The 19,361-nt window shown below is 40.4% G+C and overlaps 1 protein-coding gene across 6 annotated transcripts in view; it reads right to left on the reverse strand.

Moving 5' to 3' along the window:
* Nucleotides 1-19,361, reverse strand: part of LOC122646492 (DNA (cytosine-5)-methyltransferase CMT2-like) — a 119,264-nt gene that overhangs the window by 72,860 nt on the left and 27,043 nt on the right. For all 6 annotated transcript variants that reach the window (XM_043840061.1, XM_043840060.1, XM_043840059.1 and 3 more), the window contains 6 exons: nt 10,185-10,390; nt 10,014-10,079; nt 9,696-9,923; nt 656-714; nt 515-581; nt 92-421 (listed from right to left, as the gene is read on the reverse strand). In XM_043840061.1, coding sequence (XP_043695996.1) covers nt 92-421; nt 515-581; nt 656-714; nt 9,696-9,923; nt 10,014-10,079; nt 10,185-10,390 — 956 coding nt within the window. The remainder of the gene's footprint in view (nt 1-91; nt 422-514; nt 582-655; nt 715-9,695; nt 9,924-10,013; nt 10,080-10,184; nt 10,391-19,361) is intronic.

A 19,361-nucleotide genomic window follows, 5' to 3' on the forward strand; every position in this document is an offset into this window, starting at 1 on the left:
AATAAAATACCCACTTGTCTACATGCATGTGCACATAAATGTACGTGCACACACACACACACACACACAGAGAAAAAGAGAGAGAACTAGCCTCACAGGGATGGGCACCCCACAAGAAAGCACGCAATCGAAATTGTGGAAGACCATAACAACCGGCAGCCATGATTCCAAGCCTAGCTTGGTAATTCAAATGAACCAAACGACTTAAAGCATATCTTCCAAGAGAACCATCAGCAAACCTCAAAATGTCAACCACATTCTCCATTAAAACAAACTTGGGCTTTAAAAACTTCACTATATCCATGAAAAATACTATTTGAAGATTTCTTTCATCTTCAAGTGGGGCATCAACATTTCTAAATCGGTTATAGCCACTAATCCCTTGGCATGGAGGCCCCCCACAAACAACATCAGCATCTCCCTGGAATTCATCAATTTGCTAAGAAAATGGAAGTTTGATAGAATTATATCATTTTAAAGGAGTGAAAATTGAAGCATCTCAAGTAAGGCTTACCGGAAGTGGCAATATTTTTAACTTAAATCCTTCTCTCACAAAATCCCTTATTCCATCTTGGCATTTACTGAGAAACATAAATATTGTTAACTAGTAATATATCATATTAAGAAGATGTCATAAACCTAGAAAATGACATACCTCAGCTCTTCAATTGGTTCCCATGTATCATCGCTAGGACCATAACCTTTCCAACGCACCTATGCAATGCCATTTGGAATAAAATTTTAACAAATTTCCTACTTCCTTATTCTATCGATAACAAAAGTAGTTTACCCATTGTCAGTGAAAATTGAAAACAGAAGATGATATTCCGAAAATATGATGAGGATTTATAAGAATTACATCATAGAAATACTATTTTTCTGATAAGTGCACTATGGGATTATATTCTAAACAAGAAAACCAATGAGTGAAAATCTAAATAGCTTGACTGCTTAAAGTAGGCTCTTTTGGAATTATAAGTGGTCATATTTTTAAATTTTATTTTAAGTCCGCAAATGTTTTGCTACTGGTCCCAAGACCGGATAGAGGATGTGTCAAGTAAGCAGCCGACACCAAAAAAACCTTTAGCCAAACCCTTTTTATATGGATTCTAGAACCTTATATTTTCTATCTTATGCTAGGACCTACACACAGAGAGAAGAAGAAAGAAAGTAGAAGGTGAAGAAGAGAGTGGAGAAAAACAGCCCACGATTAGAGAGAACAGAATACTCCTCTAACCGTGGGAGATGGAATGTACTTATAACATTAAAATATAAAGTATGGGAAGGGGTTTGCTGCCAGGCTGCATGGCCCCTGTGCCAGTGCGGGGGAGGGGGCAATAGAATCGTGTGCATGGGCATCCAAGGTGCGGGGCGGGGAGGTCATTTCACTTCCCTATGTGAAAGTGAGCAGGAGAATGCTGCCAGGCAACATTCTTTTTTCCATAAAGTATTCACAACTAAAGATAAGACTTATGTGTAAATTACACATAAGCACATAAAAATATGAATACACAACCAGAAAGATCACAGAATCTGAGGCTGAAAGTAAGGTCGAAGATTGCTTTTGATGGTAGTAAGCTACTCCGAAGGAATCAGCACCAACAAGAAGTGCAGCTGCTCTAATCAAGAAGTCGATTAGAGTTAAGGTTTTGGAAAGAAAAAACTGAAGAAGAAGATCGAATAGGGTAGGATCTTCAAGGAAGAATGGAAATAAGTGATGGCTGCTGATTAGGACTGAAGAGAAAGAATCTCGAATGCAAAGGGGTCTCCTCCAAAGCAACTAGCAGCAGAAAAAAGAAGCACAAATCCCAAAAGTTGATAAATCTCAGGGTTTTGAAAAAACCTGAAAAGAAGTGACCGATTGGAATAAGAGGCAGATCTGAAGGTTTTGAAGGAGGGATAGATGCTGCAAATGTGATGCAGGTGAAGATCCAATTGAGGGAAGAAGGGCCTATAAGAGAAAGTAGCCTAAATCTTCAAGGATTTGGAACTCTTCAGTACCACAGGGAGGTAGGCAGCATCTATCGAACAGATAAAAGTGTCAAAACATAAGAGAAAAAAGAGGTAGGGGTGAGGGCAGCAACTAGATCATAAGATCACCTCATTAGTGCTACCCTAAGGTGAAGGATGGAAACCAAGAGAAGAAGGAAGGAAGGGACCGAAGGTAGAACTTAGAAGAAATGGAAAAAAGAAGGGAAGAGAAGAGATGGAGGGTTTGAGAGATTGGATCAGAATAGGGTTAACTCTGATACCATGTTAGCTAAACAGAGAATGACCTGAGTGAGTTGAGACTCTCCTCAGTCCCTCTATAGATTTCATTAATTAGGACAGAATTACAAGTATACCCTCCATAGCGGACTATGACAGCTAAGGAGAAAAATAAAGAAACAAAATAACAGAGGAAATGCCCAAAGTACCCTTATTGTGAAAACCATTATAAATTTAAACTTTGGAATTTGTGTGATTTCAGGTTCCAGTTCTGTGTCCATGGTTGCCTCGATGCTGTGGGCTGCATCTGTTGTGGACATAGATCAATCTCTTGACACACCTATGGAGGATTCCAGGGAATCTTCCCAACTTGCTCTTCTGGAGTCAGAGGACCTTGTTGGTCCCCCGCACCAAAGCTATCTGTGTCAGATCTGCTGGCTGGACAGCATGCAGAACCTTTCTATCTCCTAAACCTACTGTAAGGACTATTTACTTGTATTGTATATTGAATTATATTGATCAATTAGAATTTATAGGGGCAAATAAGTAATTTACCTCTGTGGGACCCGCATCCCCAGTGGGGAATCCAGTTTCCAGTAGTTACCCGTGTTTGGATTGCCCCTGATGTCATATGACATCATTTTATAATTAAAAGAAGATAATTAGGTACAAAATTCTAATTAAAATCAGTTTTAGGAGATAATTTAGAAAACAGGTTTTTGGATTAAGTAAACAAACAAACCTTAAGTTAACAACTATATAATGAAATTACAATACACTATTCACTATTCTAAAACAGAAATCGATTCAGCCTTAAAGAAGAAAATAGAAGAAAGTAGAAGGAAGGAGAAAGGAGAAGAAGAAGAAGGGAAAAGAAGGTGTAGACTTGGGGCTGGTTCTCTCTACCTGAAATTGGAACTTGGGACTGATTTTGGTCATCTTGCTACATACCATTAAGCTGTCTACAAACTGAATTCAGAGCTGTACCCAGGTAAGCCCTAAATTCAACTCTTCCCATCTTCTTTTCCTCCAATTCTCAGCCCTAATTATGCCCTAAACCTATTTCAGCCATTAAAGCTTAGGAAATCAAGCTTAGTTAATCAATTCCAGCACATATAAACCTGTTTTGGATCAATTAGTGTTCAATTATGGCTGTGACCTGAAAGCTGCCCCCTTAGGAACCCAATTTCTGTTTTAATTGATCAATTGACAAACCCTAGGATTACCAATTTGAGGTTTATTTGTTAAAACCCCAAATTAATGTTAGTCTTTGGAATTAAATCATTAAATAGGCTTGACCCACCTTAGAATAGGCTGGGAACACAGAATTTGGACCTTGCATGTCAAGATCCTGGGGTTACAAACAAAACCCCCAATTCTGCCCTTTGGACCGGATGCAATTTCAGGTCTGCAACCGGTCGACTGTAGGGTTTGACCCCTGAATCCGGTCCAATATTTTTGCCCCAAATTGCCCCCCAATGCTTGGGTTTGACCTGGAACTGTTCCTGACCCTAATCTATAATGTTTTGTGTTATTTTAGGATTGTATAAGCCTGTTCAAGACTGTTTTTGTCTGGATTGCTGGAATCTTGCTGCCCTAGACTAGACTGTCATAACAGGTAAGGGAATTTTGACTTAATTTTGGCGTGTTTATTGACTTAATTATATCTTGTTCAATATGCCATGTCATGCATCATAATTATGACTCAGTTCATGTAGTTTTATAGCTTTATATTCTTTGCATTAGTTGCATGTGAATTAGGATGCATCGGTATACTGCATTGCATTGTTACTTACTTTGGAATTATATGAATAGTGTTGATATACTGGTTAACTTGCAATTATTCTATTTGATACATATGCCATCATGATAGACTGCATTGGGTTAGGATTTTCATTGCCTAGTACTACGTCCCTTACCAACGGGGGAAGAGGTGTTGGATAACCCGTGGTAGGTCCGAAGGGTAAATTCCGGAATGCCATTCACTGTCCCATGTTACTGTAGAACACTCAAGTGTGGGAATAAACAGTAGGGTTAGTCACTGGGGGTCCATTAGCGTCAGATGTATGATGCCTGAGCTGTCGGGTCTCCACCATAGTAGAATGCTTTCGCTCGGGTGACCGACGTCTGGTTATGTGTTTCTGGGACCGAGGCTAGTATTTTATTACAGTAGTACTTATACCTCATGTGACTTAGTATCCATGTTAGGAGCATGCTTGTTTAGGACATTCATCATGGATTATTTGTATATGTTTGCATGCATTTCTTTACTGGGCTCAGTGGAGCTCACCCCTGTGGTGTACCTTATTTTCAGATGACATTGCTGCTGGTTCTGTGGGAGTCACTTCTACCTTGGACACTCCTTCAGTTCTTGGAGTTGATACTCCTCTTGTAGTGGAGCACGATGCCTCGTGCTCGTGTGATGACTACGCGTTCTCTTGAGCCGCCTGATAGACAGGCTACTTCCTTCCTTCCTTCCCTTTTTGTTATAACACTTTTGTATAGACTACTGTAATTAAGTCTTTCTGGGTTTTGGGTTACTGTTTGTGGAATATCTTGTAACTCAGCTTCACTTATATGTATACAACAGCTTTATTATTAGCTTTCCTTATTACTATCTTGATTCTATATTTAAATTGCTTCTGCTGCATTTAAATTCTGTATTTGTGAACATAATTGCAAATAGAGTACTGCACTTGCAATCCTAATGGGTTGGTTGGATGTCATCCAGTCACACTTGGCCCTTATAAACCGGGCCGGGTTGTGACACTTATCGGGTTACATAACTTAACACAACCAAAGCCACTCTCAGGCGAAAGGTAAAGGTCTCCTAGAACAGAGTCAGATGGAGTGAAGGGCTTTTTTACAGATGGTGGAGGTGAAAGGGCAAGTGAAAAAGAGGTGGTTAACGTCCTCAGTACCATCCCAACAAAGAATACAGGCTAGGGAGATAGGAATGTGACAGTGAATGAGAAAGGTTTGGGTAGGAAGGCAGTTGTTTAAGGTTCTCCAAACATTGAAACTATGATGCAGGATGTGACCGTTGAACCAAACAAGTTTGTGCCATAGGACGGTGGAGGCATGGTTCCTAACAAAATTTCAGGCGGATCTAAAGCTAAAGAGGCCATTGGGAGAGGGGAACCAAATAATCTTGTCCGAGAGGGAAGGGGAGGGGGGGAGATAGGCCTAGACCTGGTAGAGGCATGGGGGAAAAGGGGAGGAAGGAGATGATATGTTGTTAGAAATAAAAGAGGACAGAGGGGAATGGTTGGGAATGCCAGAGGAGTAGACACAGCTAGCTCCTAAGATGTTAAAGAGGACTTCAGAAGGGTACCAAGGATCAAACCAAAAGGAAATGGAAGATCCATTAGCGATCTTGAAGGAGGTAGCTCTAAGAGCTAAGGGACAAAAGAGGAGAATTTTACGCCAAACCCAAGAGGTATCTACAGGGATAGGGACAGACCAGAGGGAATCATTTTTGAGAAAGTGACAGTAGACCTAGTTGAGAAATTTTCCAGATAAGCTTAAGGATGCTCGCGGTGTTGAAATCACGGATCCTACGAATGCCTAGACCTCCTTCAGATTTGGGGAGACAGATGGAAGCCCAACTAACAGGGTAGATGAATTTGGAGCATTCTTTGCCTTCCCAAAGGAAAGCACAAAAGAGGGATTCCATTGCCTTGATTGTGGATTTGGGGAGCCAACAGATGCCGCACCAATAGATGTAGGAGGATTGGAGGACGGATCTAATTAGCTCAACCCTACCAGTGAAGGATAGGAGTGTACCCTTCCAATGGAGTTTCAGAGATTGACCAAGCTGCCTTCCTTGCCATATTAGGGTTCCTTGAAGGTCAGCTGCCAGTCAAATACTTAGGGATTCCATTGATCCCGGCTAGACTTTCTGCCCACCACTGCACTCCCATGTTGGATCTGATCCGGAAGAGACTTCAGCTCTAGAAGAGCAAGCTTCTATCCAATGCTGGCGGGTTGGTCCTTATTAGATCAGTTCTGGAAGCTTCTTATATCTACTGGTCCGGTATTTATAGGCTTCCTCAAGCTACTATCAAGTCCCTTGAAGCTCTTATGGCTTCCTTTCTTTGGAAGGGCTCCGATTCCACGAGGCTCCTTCACCCCTTAAGTTGGGTTGTTGTGTGCCTTCCCAAGAAGGAAGGAGGGTTAGGCATTAGAAGAATCAAAGATGTGAACATAGCTGGTATCATCAAGCTTCTATGGAAAATTGCCTCGAAAAAAAAAAGCATTTGGGTGGATTGGATTTATTCGGGTCCCCTGCGCCATGAATCCATTTGGACTGCCTCCTCTTCTTCTGATGCCTCTTGGGTCTGGAGGAAGATTCTTGCTAGTCGTCACCTGGTCCTTCAAGTTATTCACTCCAGCATTGGCGATGGTCGATCTACTTACCTCTGGCTTGACAACTGGCATCCTATGGGAATTCTCCTTTATCGGACTACCCTGAGAACCATTTACTCCTCGGGCCTTCATAGGCTTTCTTTGGTTGCTGATATTCTAGATCTCAATGGTTGGTCTCCTCCCCTCTCTGGCCCTACCCTCTCTCCTATCTGGAATGAGTTCCACTCTGTCACTAGAAGGTCTGCATCAAGAGGTGATTGTGTTACATGGTCATCAAACAGCTCTTGCTCTTTCTCTTCCTCGGCTGCTTGGAATTTGGTTCGTCTGAAAGGCCCTTTGGTTCCTTGGCGCAGTCTTCTTTGGTTCAAGCATCACATTCCAAGGTACTGCTTCACAGCCTGGAGAGCCTTCAACAACTGTCTCCCAACTCAAGCTTTTCTGCGCAGCTGCCAGATCTTAGTTTCCCATGCTTGCTGCCTCTGCTGGAACAATGATGAAAACTTGAACCATCTTTTCTTTGAGTGCCCTACTGCAGCTTCCATCTGGACGGGTGTTTTCCTCAAATGCTGGCCTACTCGTAGAAGAATCCTTCCCTTCTCTAGAGAATGGATTTGGATTGATATGACTTATGCTGGCTCCACTACTTGTGACTCGGTTGGGAAGATGGCGTTATGTGCTACTCTCAACCATATTTGGATGGAGCGCTATTTGAGAAAATGGACCTCCAACTCTCAAACTTACCAGAAGATTTGGGATTCCATTTCCTTTGAAATTAAAGCAAAGTTATCTTTTGTTCCCCCCTCTTCTTGTATTGACACCCCTAGGAACAGGACCATTGTTCAATCCTGGGGTCTCTCTAATGTTTCTTTAGTTGCTCCGGCCTCCTCTTCTATTGTTTAGGCTGGCTGGTTTGGCTTCCCCCCTTTGGGGCCCTTTGTAATTCTTCTTTCTCCTCTCTTTTGGTAATGAAATTTCTATTCACCCAAAAAAAAAAAATGTGCGAGATATTTTGTTTGAAAGGAAAATGATTTTTACACCTCAGATCTTAAGTCCTCTCACTACTAAAAGGACTTGCTATTTACTAAAACCACTAAGAACAACCACATTACAAAAAAGAACCAGACCAAATGTATGGAGCCCTCACCCCAGCCAGTTATGCATGTTCACAGAATTGCTGGACCCCAATACAAAATAAGCCATAAAGATAACATAATGCTGGAACAAACTTTTAATAACTTTTAAAAAACCTAAACCCAACGGGCGCATCATAGCATGCATAGGATCCTCATCTGCCAAGCAAGCTTCCACATGGGTACACAACAAAATGAACCCAAGTTCTAGTGATTAGGGCGCCAGATGTCCTGCATCAGGATGTATTGTAACGTTTGTCTAGAACTCTCTAGTGGCAATGGTAAGACATTTAGATCATTAGGAAAAGTCCTGGGAAACCAGTTCCTCTTAAGATGGAAGGATTTGTTGTCATTGGACCACAATAGGGTATTTTAGTAAAGATTCAGTTGACATACCAATATGTAATGAGTAAGGAAGTAGAGTCAAATGCTTATGAACTTGTTCACATTGCAAGACAGATAGGGTTATATGCTCTGATATTTTCGGCCTCTTCTGATGATCTGATTATTTCATGGCCAAGTAAGTATCAACTTTGGTATACAGAATAGTATTCTGAGGAAGGAGACTATTTTCAACTTTGTTGGTAGGTGAAGGATAGGAGCAGAATATGTATATTCAGAAAAGGTATGTCCATAGTTCTAAAACTCGTTGAGATCTCGGAAAACTCAAGAATCTCGAGCTTCTCGAGACGAGTTAACATACAAGACAAAGATTATGCACAAACTCGAATATCTCGACCGAAATTTTAGTGAGATTTCGGTACTTTGTACTCTTGCCGAAATTTTGGAAAACTGCTACATTCTACATTATAAATAAACACCACCTCGAGATCACTTTTCGAAATTTTGAAGTAACTAGACAGAGAAGGAAGAAAACCTTGTTTCTTGACTTTTTTGGCCCCATCATCACTCAATACAATTGGGATACACTACTGGGGGTTACCACATCCTACAAAGAGATCGATTGTATTGTTGGGAGTTGGGACATGGAAGACTAGTGAAGTAGGGTATCTATGACTAATGTATTGTTCACTGTTGGATGTATGCAATATGCATTGTGAACACTTCACATGGAAGAGTTTGTAGTAGAAACTTTAGGTCTTTAACTATTTTTTAAATACTTATTCAATATTATGTGACTTCATTCATTATTGCATAATTTACTTGTTTTACTTCCCATTTATGTCTCATAGTACTCAAACAATGTGTAGAATAGGCAATTTACATTAAGGGTTCGACGTTTACTGCCAACCAAGGGTGCGAATCTAAAACACCAAATTGGGTTTGTTTTTTTGACAATTTGAAGATTTAAATATGTTTATTAAGCCTAAAACAAGCTTCCCTTAAAGTTTTGGAGCCAACTGGGGCCATTTGTCCACCGAAACATCATACCGAAACCCACCCCCCAAAAAAAAATGCACAAACTCACCGAGATCTCAGCGCGATCTCGAGATCTCAGTCGTCTCGACCTGGTCGAGACACCAAATCCATACGAGTTTTTGAACTATGGGTATGTCCATTTTGAGGATATGTGGGTATTCAAGTTCATTTTTTGCGGGAGTAGGCTTGGGCCCACAGAGAATAACAAATTATCCTGGTATGAGCTTGCCATGATTTTTGTCCTTGTGGAAAGGTAAGGATAACATGATGCATAATATTATAGAGGATCCCTATGCCTTTCTACATATTCGACAATTACGAAAAGCAAATTTGCAGTTGCCATCAGCAAGATATATAGGTTTTTGAATTAAAATAGTGTAAAGGGAAAGTAATGGAATGATCACATTAGAAATGAGGGATCATACTATTGTGCAGACTCTCAATGGTCCATAGGATAATAATATGACCGCATCATGCTATACTGAGAAAAAATTTAAAGGCTAATGGCCACTATATTCTGACATCAAAATATTAAAACAGAAAGAGTCAAAATTGGTTTTAAGCAACCATGTGTTAAGATTCCTAGAAATGTTTAATTTGTTGCCAAACCTTAAATTTCAACCCGCGTTTCCCTGTTTTACTGGGATCACCGTAGCAAATATCTACCAGCCTCAAAACTTCATATTCACCAGTTGAAATCTTGTCCTCTGGATTTACTTTTCCCTCATCTGAGTTTGGAACTCTGTACGTATTTCTTAAATCCCCGATATACCGTTTGCAAAGTTTTTCCCATTCCTTCAATAGGTCAAGAAAATCCTTTGCAGATTCATTCCTAATCTGTAAAAAAAAGCATGAAACAATAAATATTAATTCCAATGATTTGTGCAGTCCACCTACTTAATCCATGAGAAGTCAAGGCATAATTACTTGTGAATTAGGATGATTTAGGCGCAAGCTTTCGCAAGCAGATTCATTCAAATCAACAGCCCATTTCTACAATAGCAAGGGAAGAAAATAAGTATTCCACAAAGTGGACTGGTTTGAAGAAAATATCTGAATTCGGGAAAAACGGAAATGTGTAAGGTTTTGAAGATTTACCGTAACAAGATTTACACCAGAGAGTTTGGCACCAAGACACAATCCAGTTGACATTCCCCCACAACCAGAATAAAGATCTAACAGTGTTAGCTTTGACTTTTTGTATCCATGGCTAGATCTTACCTCCAAACAGGTCCCACTAGTGTTCATATGGACTGCATCAGTGGAACTGGATGAGGATATGTTGCTGTTCACTTTTGGGTTGTCTGAAGCAACAGAGGGAAAAAAAAGTAGATACAGAAGCAGACTATGACTAAAACTACATGGACTTACAAATTTGAAAAATTAAAAACTCAAACAATGAATTCATCCTCCATTGAGGTTTTAGCATAGACCAGTTAGACTTAATTAGAAAGGCAAAGCTACTGGGTCTTGATATCCCATCACTTTCAGCAAGCATATCAAACATAGTAGGCTTTAAATAACATTTATGGTTTACACATGTTACAGATTTGAACACTGAATAGGGCAGAACAGAAAAAAAGAAAAAGAAGAAGAGGAAAAGAAAAGAGAAGAGAAGAAGTGCGAAGAAAGGTGATCAATCAGAGAGAACACCCTCCCCACAATCTAATACATATATTAGTGCATGTTCAGTTATGACAATAATATCCTTAATAGAGTACTGATCCAGTACATCAAACCACTATGATTCAATCCAACTCTACCATAGTTGTCAAGGCGACCCAAGGCAATGGAGGGGTGCCTAAGCACTTGGCAACCAAGACGCCCAAGTGTTATTTTTTATTTCCCCTCTTCTCTAACATTATTTAGTACGCTACAATATATAACTTATGTAATCAAAAATTCACATTAAGCCACATCAAGTCATAAAAAATCAACATTAAGTCACATCAAGTCATCAAAAACCAACATTAAGCCACATCAAGTCATCAAAAAAGCAAGCTATTCAAAGTTTGAAACAATCACAACATACATTTTGTTTATAATGTTCTTGGAAATGACCACTGTCCTTGTATACCTAATCTCACATTTGGTTTATACTGTTCTTGGAAAATATGATATTATCTATAAGTAATTAAATTGCTCTCGATTTAGAGAAATATTATTGTTCTCTAATAACTTTGACCAGTCAAATGATTTTATTTTTACATGAGATTTTTGTATTAGGTAGAGCACAAAACCAGCTTTCCAACAATCCAAAAGTGCTTAAATTTGATTTATATTGAAGGAGTTATGTTCCGGTCAAAACCATATTTGGTGTGCACGAATGCTGTTTGAAATCGCCATGAATGGAAATAAATTTTAAGAAATCAAAACAAAATATTATTTTACTGCTCTTTTGGTTTTTGAGCTTATTGGAGGGCAAAGATCCATGTCGCAGACCCCATTTAGCTGAGATTATCTTGACTTACTGGCCTGCGCCTCTTTCCTCTTACTTACATCTTTCATCTTTTATTCTTTTTCTTTTTATTTTCCACATTTATTTGTCATTTTTTATCTCTTTTTCCATCCCTTTTTGGCGTTGACCTCTATTTTCCGTACTTTGTTTTGTTTGGATCCATGTAGCCGACCCCATTAAGTTGGGATAAGGCTGAGTTTGTTGTTGTTGTTATTTTGGTTTGGGAAAATTACACTGCCACCCCCTGAGGTTTGTACTTAATACAGTGCGACCCCCTATGTTTTCAAAATATACACCCAACACCTTTAAGTGGACGGTGTTAAATATAAAATTTAAATGGCAATTTTGCCCTTCAATTAATATAACCCTATTCTAATTTTTTATTTTTCTAACATAAAAAGTGGGACCCACCACTATTTCTTCCTCTTCTTCAACCACCGCCCCACCACCGCTGCAACCTTCATCCCTCTCTCTCTCTCTCTCTCTCTCTCTCTCTCTCTCCTTCCAAACCCTAGAATTTTTTTGTTCTTTTTTCACAAGTTCTGTCAGTTGAAGGACTCATAGTGCATCTCATTAACCCTGCCTTAGGGCAGGTTTAATTTCTCTCTCTTCTTCAATCATCAGATTCAGTTTTTCCTCTCTCTTTTTCTCAGATTTCTCCCAAAATTCAGAAACATGTGTTCGAAGATATCCTCAGATAGTTCATGCCGATTCTCCCTGGCTTGGTGATGCTCTGTAAATGGATAAGAAGGGAAACATCTTGATGCAGATTTTGTGTATTTAAGAAGCTCCAAAGAATCCAAGACCCTCAGCCCTCCCTAATCCTTCTGTTCATCATCTCAATGTTTCTCATGGGTTGTTGCTTCTCCATCGTCTCTCTGATTTCAATTTTCTCTTCCATCAATTTCTGCTTCTTCTTCTTTTTTCTGTCTTTCTTGTTTGTGTTTGTGTTTATGTTTATGTTTCAAAGTAGCAGCTGTGACGAAGATTTGTCATGCACCACTCTGATATCGATGATGACATCTATCAACCAAACCAGCTGGTCGACCATATCCGCAACTCCTACAAGTCGTGGATCTTATCTAGGACTCTTATCTCTATCATCTCTTAGCTTTCTCACCAAGCAACTCATTGTGATCTGACTTGTAAGTGGAGTTCCACAAGGACTCTACCAGACTTCTCTAATATCTCTTGTATATATATTTTGGTCATCACATGTAATCTGATAGCTGAGATAATTCAATTCAACTAATCTGATAGGCTATCTGAGCCATGGCTCCACCGAGCATCTTATTTTTCTCCTTTTTTTTTCTCTCTTCCATTCTCTTCCTTTGTTGCCGCTGCAACCATATCGACTCTGTTGCGCTCCGGCTGCTGTGTTGTTGCACCATTACCAACCTATCTGATCACCATTATTGCCTTCTCTTCTCCATTCACTATGTGCGATCCCTCTACAGCATCCACTACTGACCCTATCCATTCACCTCTCCCCACCACCATTCCCTCCACCATCTCCTCTGCTTCCCCTACTTCCATTCCCAACACCCACCATTACCTTTCCATCAAACTGACCTCCCAAATCGAGCTACGTAGTTTTATTTTTTGGAAGACTCAAATCGAGCCTTTTCTTGAATGCCAAAAACTCCTCAGCTACCTCGATGGATACATTCCATGTCAGAAGATGCAGCAGCGGCTGCCGCTTGGCGCCAGCAGGATGCGCTCATCCGCTGCCTTCTTGTATCCTCTCTCTCTCTCTGATGAGGTTTTTCATCTGATTATTGGGAAATCTACTAGTTGTGCCATATGGGATGCTCTTCTCACAGCTTTTGCATCTGTCTCTACAGCACGTCTCCAATCTCTTCATTTGGCTTTGCATGATTTAACACATAGGCCTGTGAATCAGTTTCAACTTTTCTCCAACGAGCCAAGGGAATTTCTGATGAACTTGCAGCGACAGGAAACCCAATCTCAGCCACAGACTTCAATGTGCCTAAACTCTGAACAGATAGAGGCAACCTCAAGATCTCCGATTTTGGCCTGAGCACACTCTGCTAGTCTTGCTGGAATGATGGGCCCCTCCATACGACATGTGGAACGCCAACATCAAATTCGAGTAGTAGGGGAAGGGGGTGTGAAGTTTGGGCTGCCTTATGGGCAGAATGGTAAACTCACACCCCATTAAGGGTATATGTGTCATTTTAAGGCATCAATAGCCAACATGTCAGCAACTAACGGGAATGCTCTAACGGAGTGGGGCTGAGTGTAACAAGTACCTTAAACTCAGGGGTCCGGGGTGTATATTTTGAAAACACAGGGGTCGCACTATATTTATTACAAACCTCAGGGGGTGCCAGTGTAATTTCCCTTTAGGTTTTTAGTGATCTTCTATCACAATAAGATTTATGAAATTTTAGATTTGAGAAAAACCCTAGCATTTGAAAGTTGAAAATTGTCCCTACAACCGAAAATTCAGTTTTTGCTCGTGAACTGGGGAGTTGACTTTTTATCCTTTTGGAATTTGAATTTTTAACTATTTTTATTAGATTCATTTAGGAGGTGCTTGTTTATTTATAAACAATGGAGAGATAATTAAATGATGTTTGGCATAAACCAGTGCCAAACCTGGTTCGATACCAATAGAATGTAATAATGGAATAAAAAATTAAAGGGAAATTTCCATCGAAACTCCCTCCAATAGACCGTCAAATTAATGCCACCCCTGTAAGGGCCAATATATCAATTTTGGCCCAAAAACTAATGGAAAAATGCTTTTAACGGTGAAATGCTGATGTGTTAGTATTTTTGTAATGACTTATTTGCCCTTCCCATTAAAACAAACATCTGAACCTAGCTTCTTCTTCTTCCTTAATCGAACCTCCTCATCTCCGCTGCCCATCTCCAGCACTCTTGATAATGGAAATCCTAGAACCTAGGGCTGCCATTAGTTCTGAAGGGATATCCTCCCCTCTTTTTAGCTCTTCGTTGTCTCTAAAGGTGTGAATCCCATCCCATACCAACTCGTTAAAGAGGTGATCGATGAAATTGGTGCGAGTGTCCTGACCACAAAAACTCAAGAACACATCATACTTCCACAGACGGGTGGAAGAAGAGGCTCCCTAGTTCATCTCGGCAGCCATGGACAAAAGCACAAGATCAGATGAACTATGATTTTCATTTACCTTACCCGTCTTCTCCCACTACCAGAACCCAAACCCAGCACCGACCAGCCACACAACTATTAAATCGACTCTCACCGCCAGAACCCCAACTCACCCCATATTTTTCTCTGACCTCATACGATTCTCTGACCCCAACTCACCCTCACATGACTCCCATCGATTTTATCCCCCACTCATTGACTCTCTTCATTTACTCTCTCTCTTACATCTAACCCCTCTGATCATCTCACTTACAGCAAACCCCTCTGATCATCTAACTTACATTGGACCCCTCTGCCCTACTGCTGTTCGCTCTGATCATCGAACCCCTCTGATCATCTCTCTTAACCGCAACTAGGGTTTTCGATTTGGGGAGTGTTCCTCTGTATACGCAACCGAATCCGCCAAACCCTAGTAATTCCTTTTCTTTGAATCCTCTGGTTGCAATCCTGAGTTCTTGGTAAGAGAACCGATTCGGGCCAACATGGAGCTCTCATTCCTTGATTACATCGGTGTACCTGATTCAGATGAAGAAAATAGAAACGCAAATCGCACCAACCATGAATACAGCTGCACCGATTGCTAGGGATGTGTTTCTTCTTGAGTCTGGGGAGTGATGGGAGGGCTGGGTTTTTTTTATATTTTTAGCATAAAGGGTAGTTTAGTCATTTTCTTATGTTTTTAGCATAAAGGGTAGTTTAGTCATTTTACTTCCACTCAGTTAACCCACAGTTATTTCCGTTAGTTTTTGGGTCCAAATTGACATTTTGGCCCTCACTGGGGTGGCAATAATTTGACAGGCCATGGGAGGGGGTGTCGATGAACATTTCCCAAAATTAAACCAGCACTTTGCACTAAGGAGACAATCCCCTAGAACCCAAAAAAAACCACTTGGACACTAAGGCGATGCCTTGACAACTATGAACTCTACTAAATAGGGTACCAATCCAATACCCACCATCACTCCCCCTCAAGCTAGAGCATAGATATCTCCCATGCCCAGCTTGGAACTTGGAAGATATGATTAAGCATGGGCCATGAGTAACAGCCTTAGTAAAAATATCACCTAACTAGTCTAGAAAACAAACATAACGAATACAGATAACTTTTTTCATAACCGTATCCCGCACAAAATGACAATCTACTTCAACATGTTTGGTTCTCTCATGAAAAACAAAATTTCTAGCATTATAGACAGGAACTTCATTATCATAGAACAGCTCCATTGGGTTAGTGACTGAAAAACTAAGCTCTCCCATGAAAGTTTTTAACCGTATCAACTCAGCCAAGATATGAGCCATAGTATGGTACTCAGCTTCAACACTAAATCTTCCAATAGTACTCTATTTTTTACTCCTCCAAGTGACTATGTTACATCCACAATCCGGTAGTAGAGCTTCTACATCAGTAATACCAGCCCAGTCAGTATCAAAATAGCCAGCATCAAGATGATTGTGTCGTCTTTAAAGGAATAAGTCGATCACACAAAAAACTTCGGACACACCACTCCACTTCATCCATCCTATTTTAATTCAATGAGCAACATCATCTTCTATATCATCTTTATATTGATTGAGCCCATATACATAAAATAATCACTTTTGTGGAATCTCCCTCTCATCGATATTTACCACCTCATTAACCATCCTAGTGTAACTAAAGTTACACACCAAATACTCCATCTTAGTTCTACTTATCTTAAGACCTTTTGATTCCAAGGTTGATCTCCATAACTCCAGCTTGGCATTAATCCCTGCTCTTGTCTCATCCCCGAAGACAATATCATCAGCAAAAAGCATACACCAAGGAACCTCATCTTGTATGTCTCTGGTTAAATTATCCATGACAAGCGCAAACAAATAAGGGCTTAAAGTTGATCCCTAATGTAACCCAATTATATTTGGAAATTCACTACCTTGAGTTAGAGTTTATATGTTGTAGGGGTACTTTAGGAACTAGTTAGTTAACTAGTTGCTTTACATTGTATTTTTTCTGTTTTACCTTTTACCTCCCTAGGGAGGTGTATGTAATTTCTTTTAGCTCATTAGTGAAGTAATATAGGTGTGTTGGAGTCTATTCTCCACTGGTTTGAGAGTCGTCCTACAAGCTCTCCACCTCCTTTCCCTCTCTTTGGAACCCTAGGTTACAAAGGGGTTCCAAGGAAGAGGCTGATATGTGAAAAGTTTGAAGAAATCATGCCATATCTCTTGATGAAGCCTATGGAAGCACTAAGATAGGTCTTCATGTGAAGACTTGACTGTTTGAAGCCCAAATCAATGAAAGACAACCCAGAATACAATTCTGCGAACAGTAACCTGAGAAATTACTGTTCCTTTTTCTGAAACAGCCATTGTTCTCCCTCATCTTGGCTTTGTTGAAGCTTGGACCTGGCCCATTGGAGTCGCCCTAGGGTCCCCTTTCAAGCCCCCAAAACATTGGTTGCAAAGGAGGAAAGCCCAAGGTCTGCAACTCACTTTTTATGCTGCTGCTACAGTAACTCCGACAGGTCTGGGAAGTTTTTCTTGTTTCTCCTTCATCCAAGGTCAGTTGGAGATGAAAATATGAAATCAGGTCCTGTGGAGTCAAGTCTACTTTCAAGCCTATATAGGCTCAGCTGGTGATATCTAGCCCTCTTTCTCTGCAACTCCACACTGTGATGCTCTCTAATGCTGCCAGTTGTTGAAATATAGGCTGTTTTGTGATTTACTACTGTATTGAACCTATTTGATGGGTTTTATTTGCTGAGTTATATTGTTTTAAGATTATGGGTTGTTTTATAATGGATAGAAGGTGCTATTGGTGAAGAAGGGAGCTACCAACCTAGATGGTATGTGATACTTTCAGCTGCTTGGTGTTGGGGCGGTGTGTTGTTTGAGTTTCTCGTGTTGTTGTATCATGTATGATGCCAATACACCTTGAAGCATATGGTGGAATTGGATATTGTTGAAGTATTAGCTTGGTTTGTTTGCTACCTGGACTGCAATTACCAGTGTTTGAAATTTTCTTTTTGGGTTGAGAATATACTCCCCATTGGATTTGGGTATCATCCTATAATCCCCTTTGTTTGTGCATTCCTACATTATGTCAGCTATTGGAGGAAATAGGTTCAGCTGTGACTACTGTGGGAAATATGGACACACCCAAGAGAGATGTTGGATACTTTATGGCTATCTCCCTAGTATGCATGGCAGTAGGAGAGGGGGAGCTAGAACATCTTCTATAAGGCTTGAGGTTGAGCTTATGGGACTTCCATCTCGACTGCAGACAGACACCATTCAGGATGATAATGCAGCCCAACACCGGATATTGCAGCCCCACCACTCTTCTACTACTCCTGTAAAGTTCCATTCTTCGGCCTCTGCCTTACTGGCTTCTACATCTTCCCACCATTGGATCATTGACTCTGGTGCCAGTGTGCCATAGACCATATGACTAGGATGTCTCAGTGTTTTGATTCCTACACCATTTGTTTTGGTAAGGATAAGATTAGAATTGTTGATGGTTCTCATTCTTCTATCTCTGGTAAGGGTACTGTTCAAGTTACTTCTACTATTTCTCTTGACTCTGTTCTTCAAGTTCCTAACCTTGCCACTAACCTGTTATCTGTAAAACATCTCACCAAATCCTTGAATTGTTGTGTTACCTTCTTTCCTTCTCATTGTGATTTTCAGGATCTGGTGACAAAGAGGATTATTGGCAGTGGACGGGAGGAAAATGGACTCTACCTTCTTGATCTAGGATCATCACCCCTATCTATTTGTCAATCCTACGTATGTGGGCGTAGCGACCATAGTACTGTTGACTTTGTGATGTTGTGGCATCAACGGTTGGGCCACCCTTCCTTTAGTGTTACGAGGCAAAAATTGCCACATTTGTTTTCTTCTTCCCAAGTATTTCAGTGTGAACCATGTCTATTTGCTAAACATTGTCGCTCTTCTTATCCTTATAGTGGCAATAGATCCACAGTTCCCTTCCATATTGTGCATATGGATGTTTGGGGACCTTCCCCTACTATCTCTTTATTTGGCAATCGTTACTTTGTGTCATTTGTTGATGATCTCGTGCTACTTGGACTGTTCTTATGAAACATAAAAGTGATGTTTGTGATGCATTTCAGAATTTTTATCAGATGATTCTTACTCAGTTTGATACTCGTATCAAAATTGTTCGGTCTGATAAAGGAGGAGAATACATGTTTAGTGGCCTCCAAGCCTTCTTTACTAATAATGGCATTATCCATCAGCTCGTGTGTGTTGACACACCCCAACAAAATGGGGTTGCTGAGAGGAAAAATCGTCATTTATTGGAGATCACCCGTAGTCTCTTGTTTGGTATGCAAGTTCCCAAGACCTTCTGGTCTACAGCTCTTCTCACTGCTTCCTTTCTTATTAATCGCATGCCTACCAAACTTCTTGGTATCAAATCTCCCTTAGACATCTTGTCTCTACAGGTTTCTGCTTTCTCTCTCCCTCCTAAAGTCTTTGGCTGTGTATGTTATGTGCATGTTAACAAACCCCATCGTACTAAACTTGATCCCAAAGCCCTCAAGTGTCTCTTTCTTGGGTACTCTTCTACTACTAAGGGTTACAAGTGCTATCACCCCTCTTCTCGCAAGTGCCTAATCTCCAAAGATGTCGCCTTCCTTGAGTATGTCCCTTT

Source organism: Telopea speciosissima, chromosome 11, assembly GCF_018873765.1.
Source record: "Telopea speciosissima isolate NSW1024214 ecotype Mountain lineage chromosome 11, Tspe_v1, whole genome shotgun sequence".
Taxonomy (NCBI): domain Eukaryota; kingdom Viridiplantae; phylum Streptophyta; class Magnoliopsida; order Proteales; family Proteaceae; genus Telopea; species Telopea speciosissima.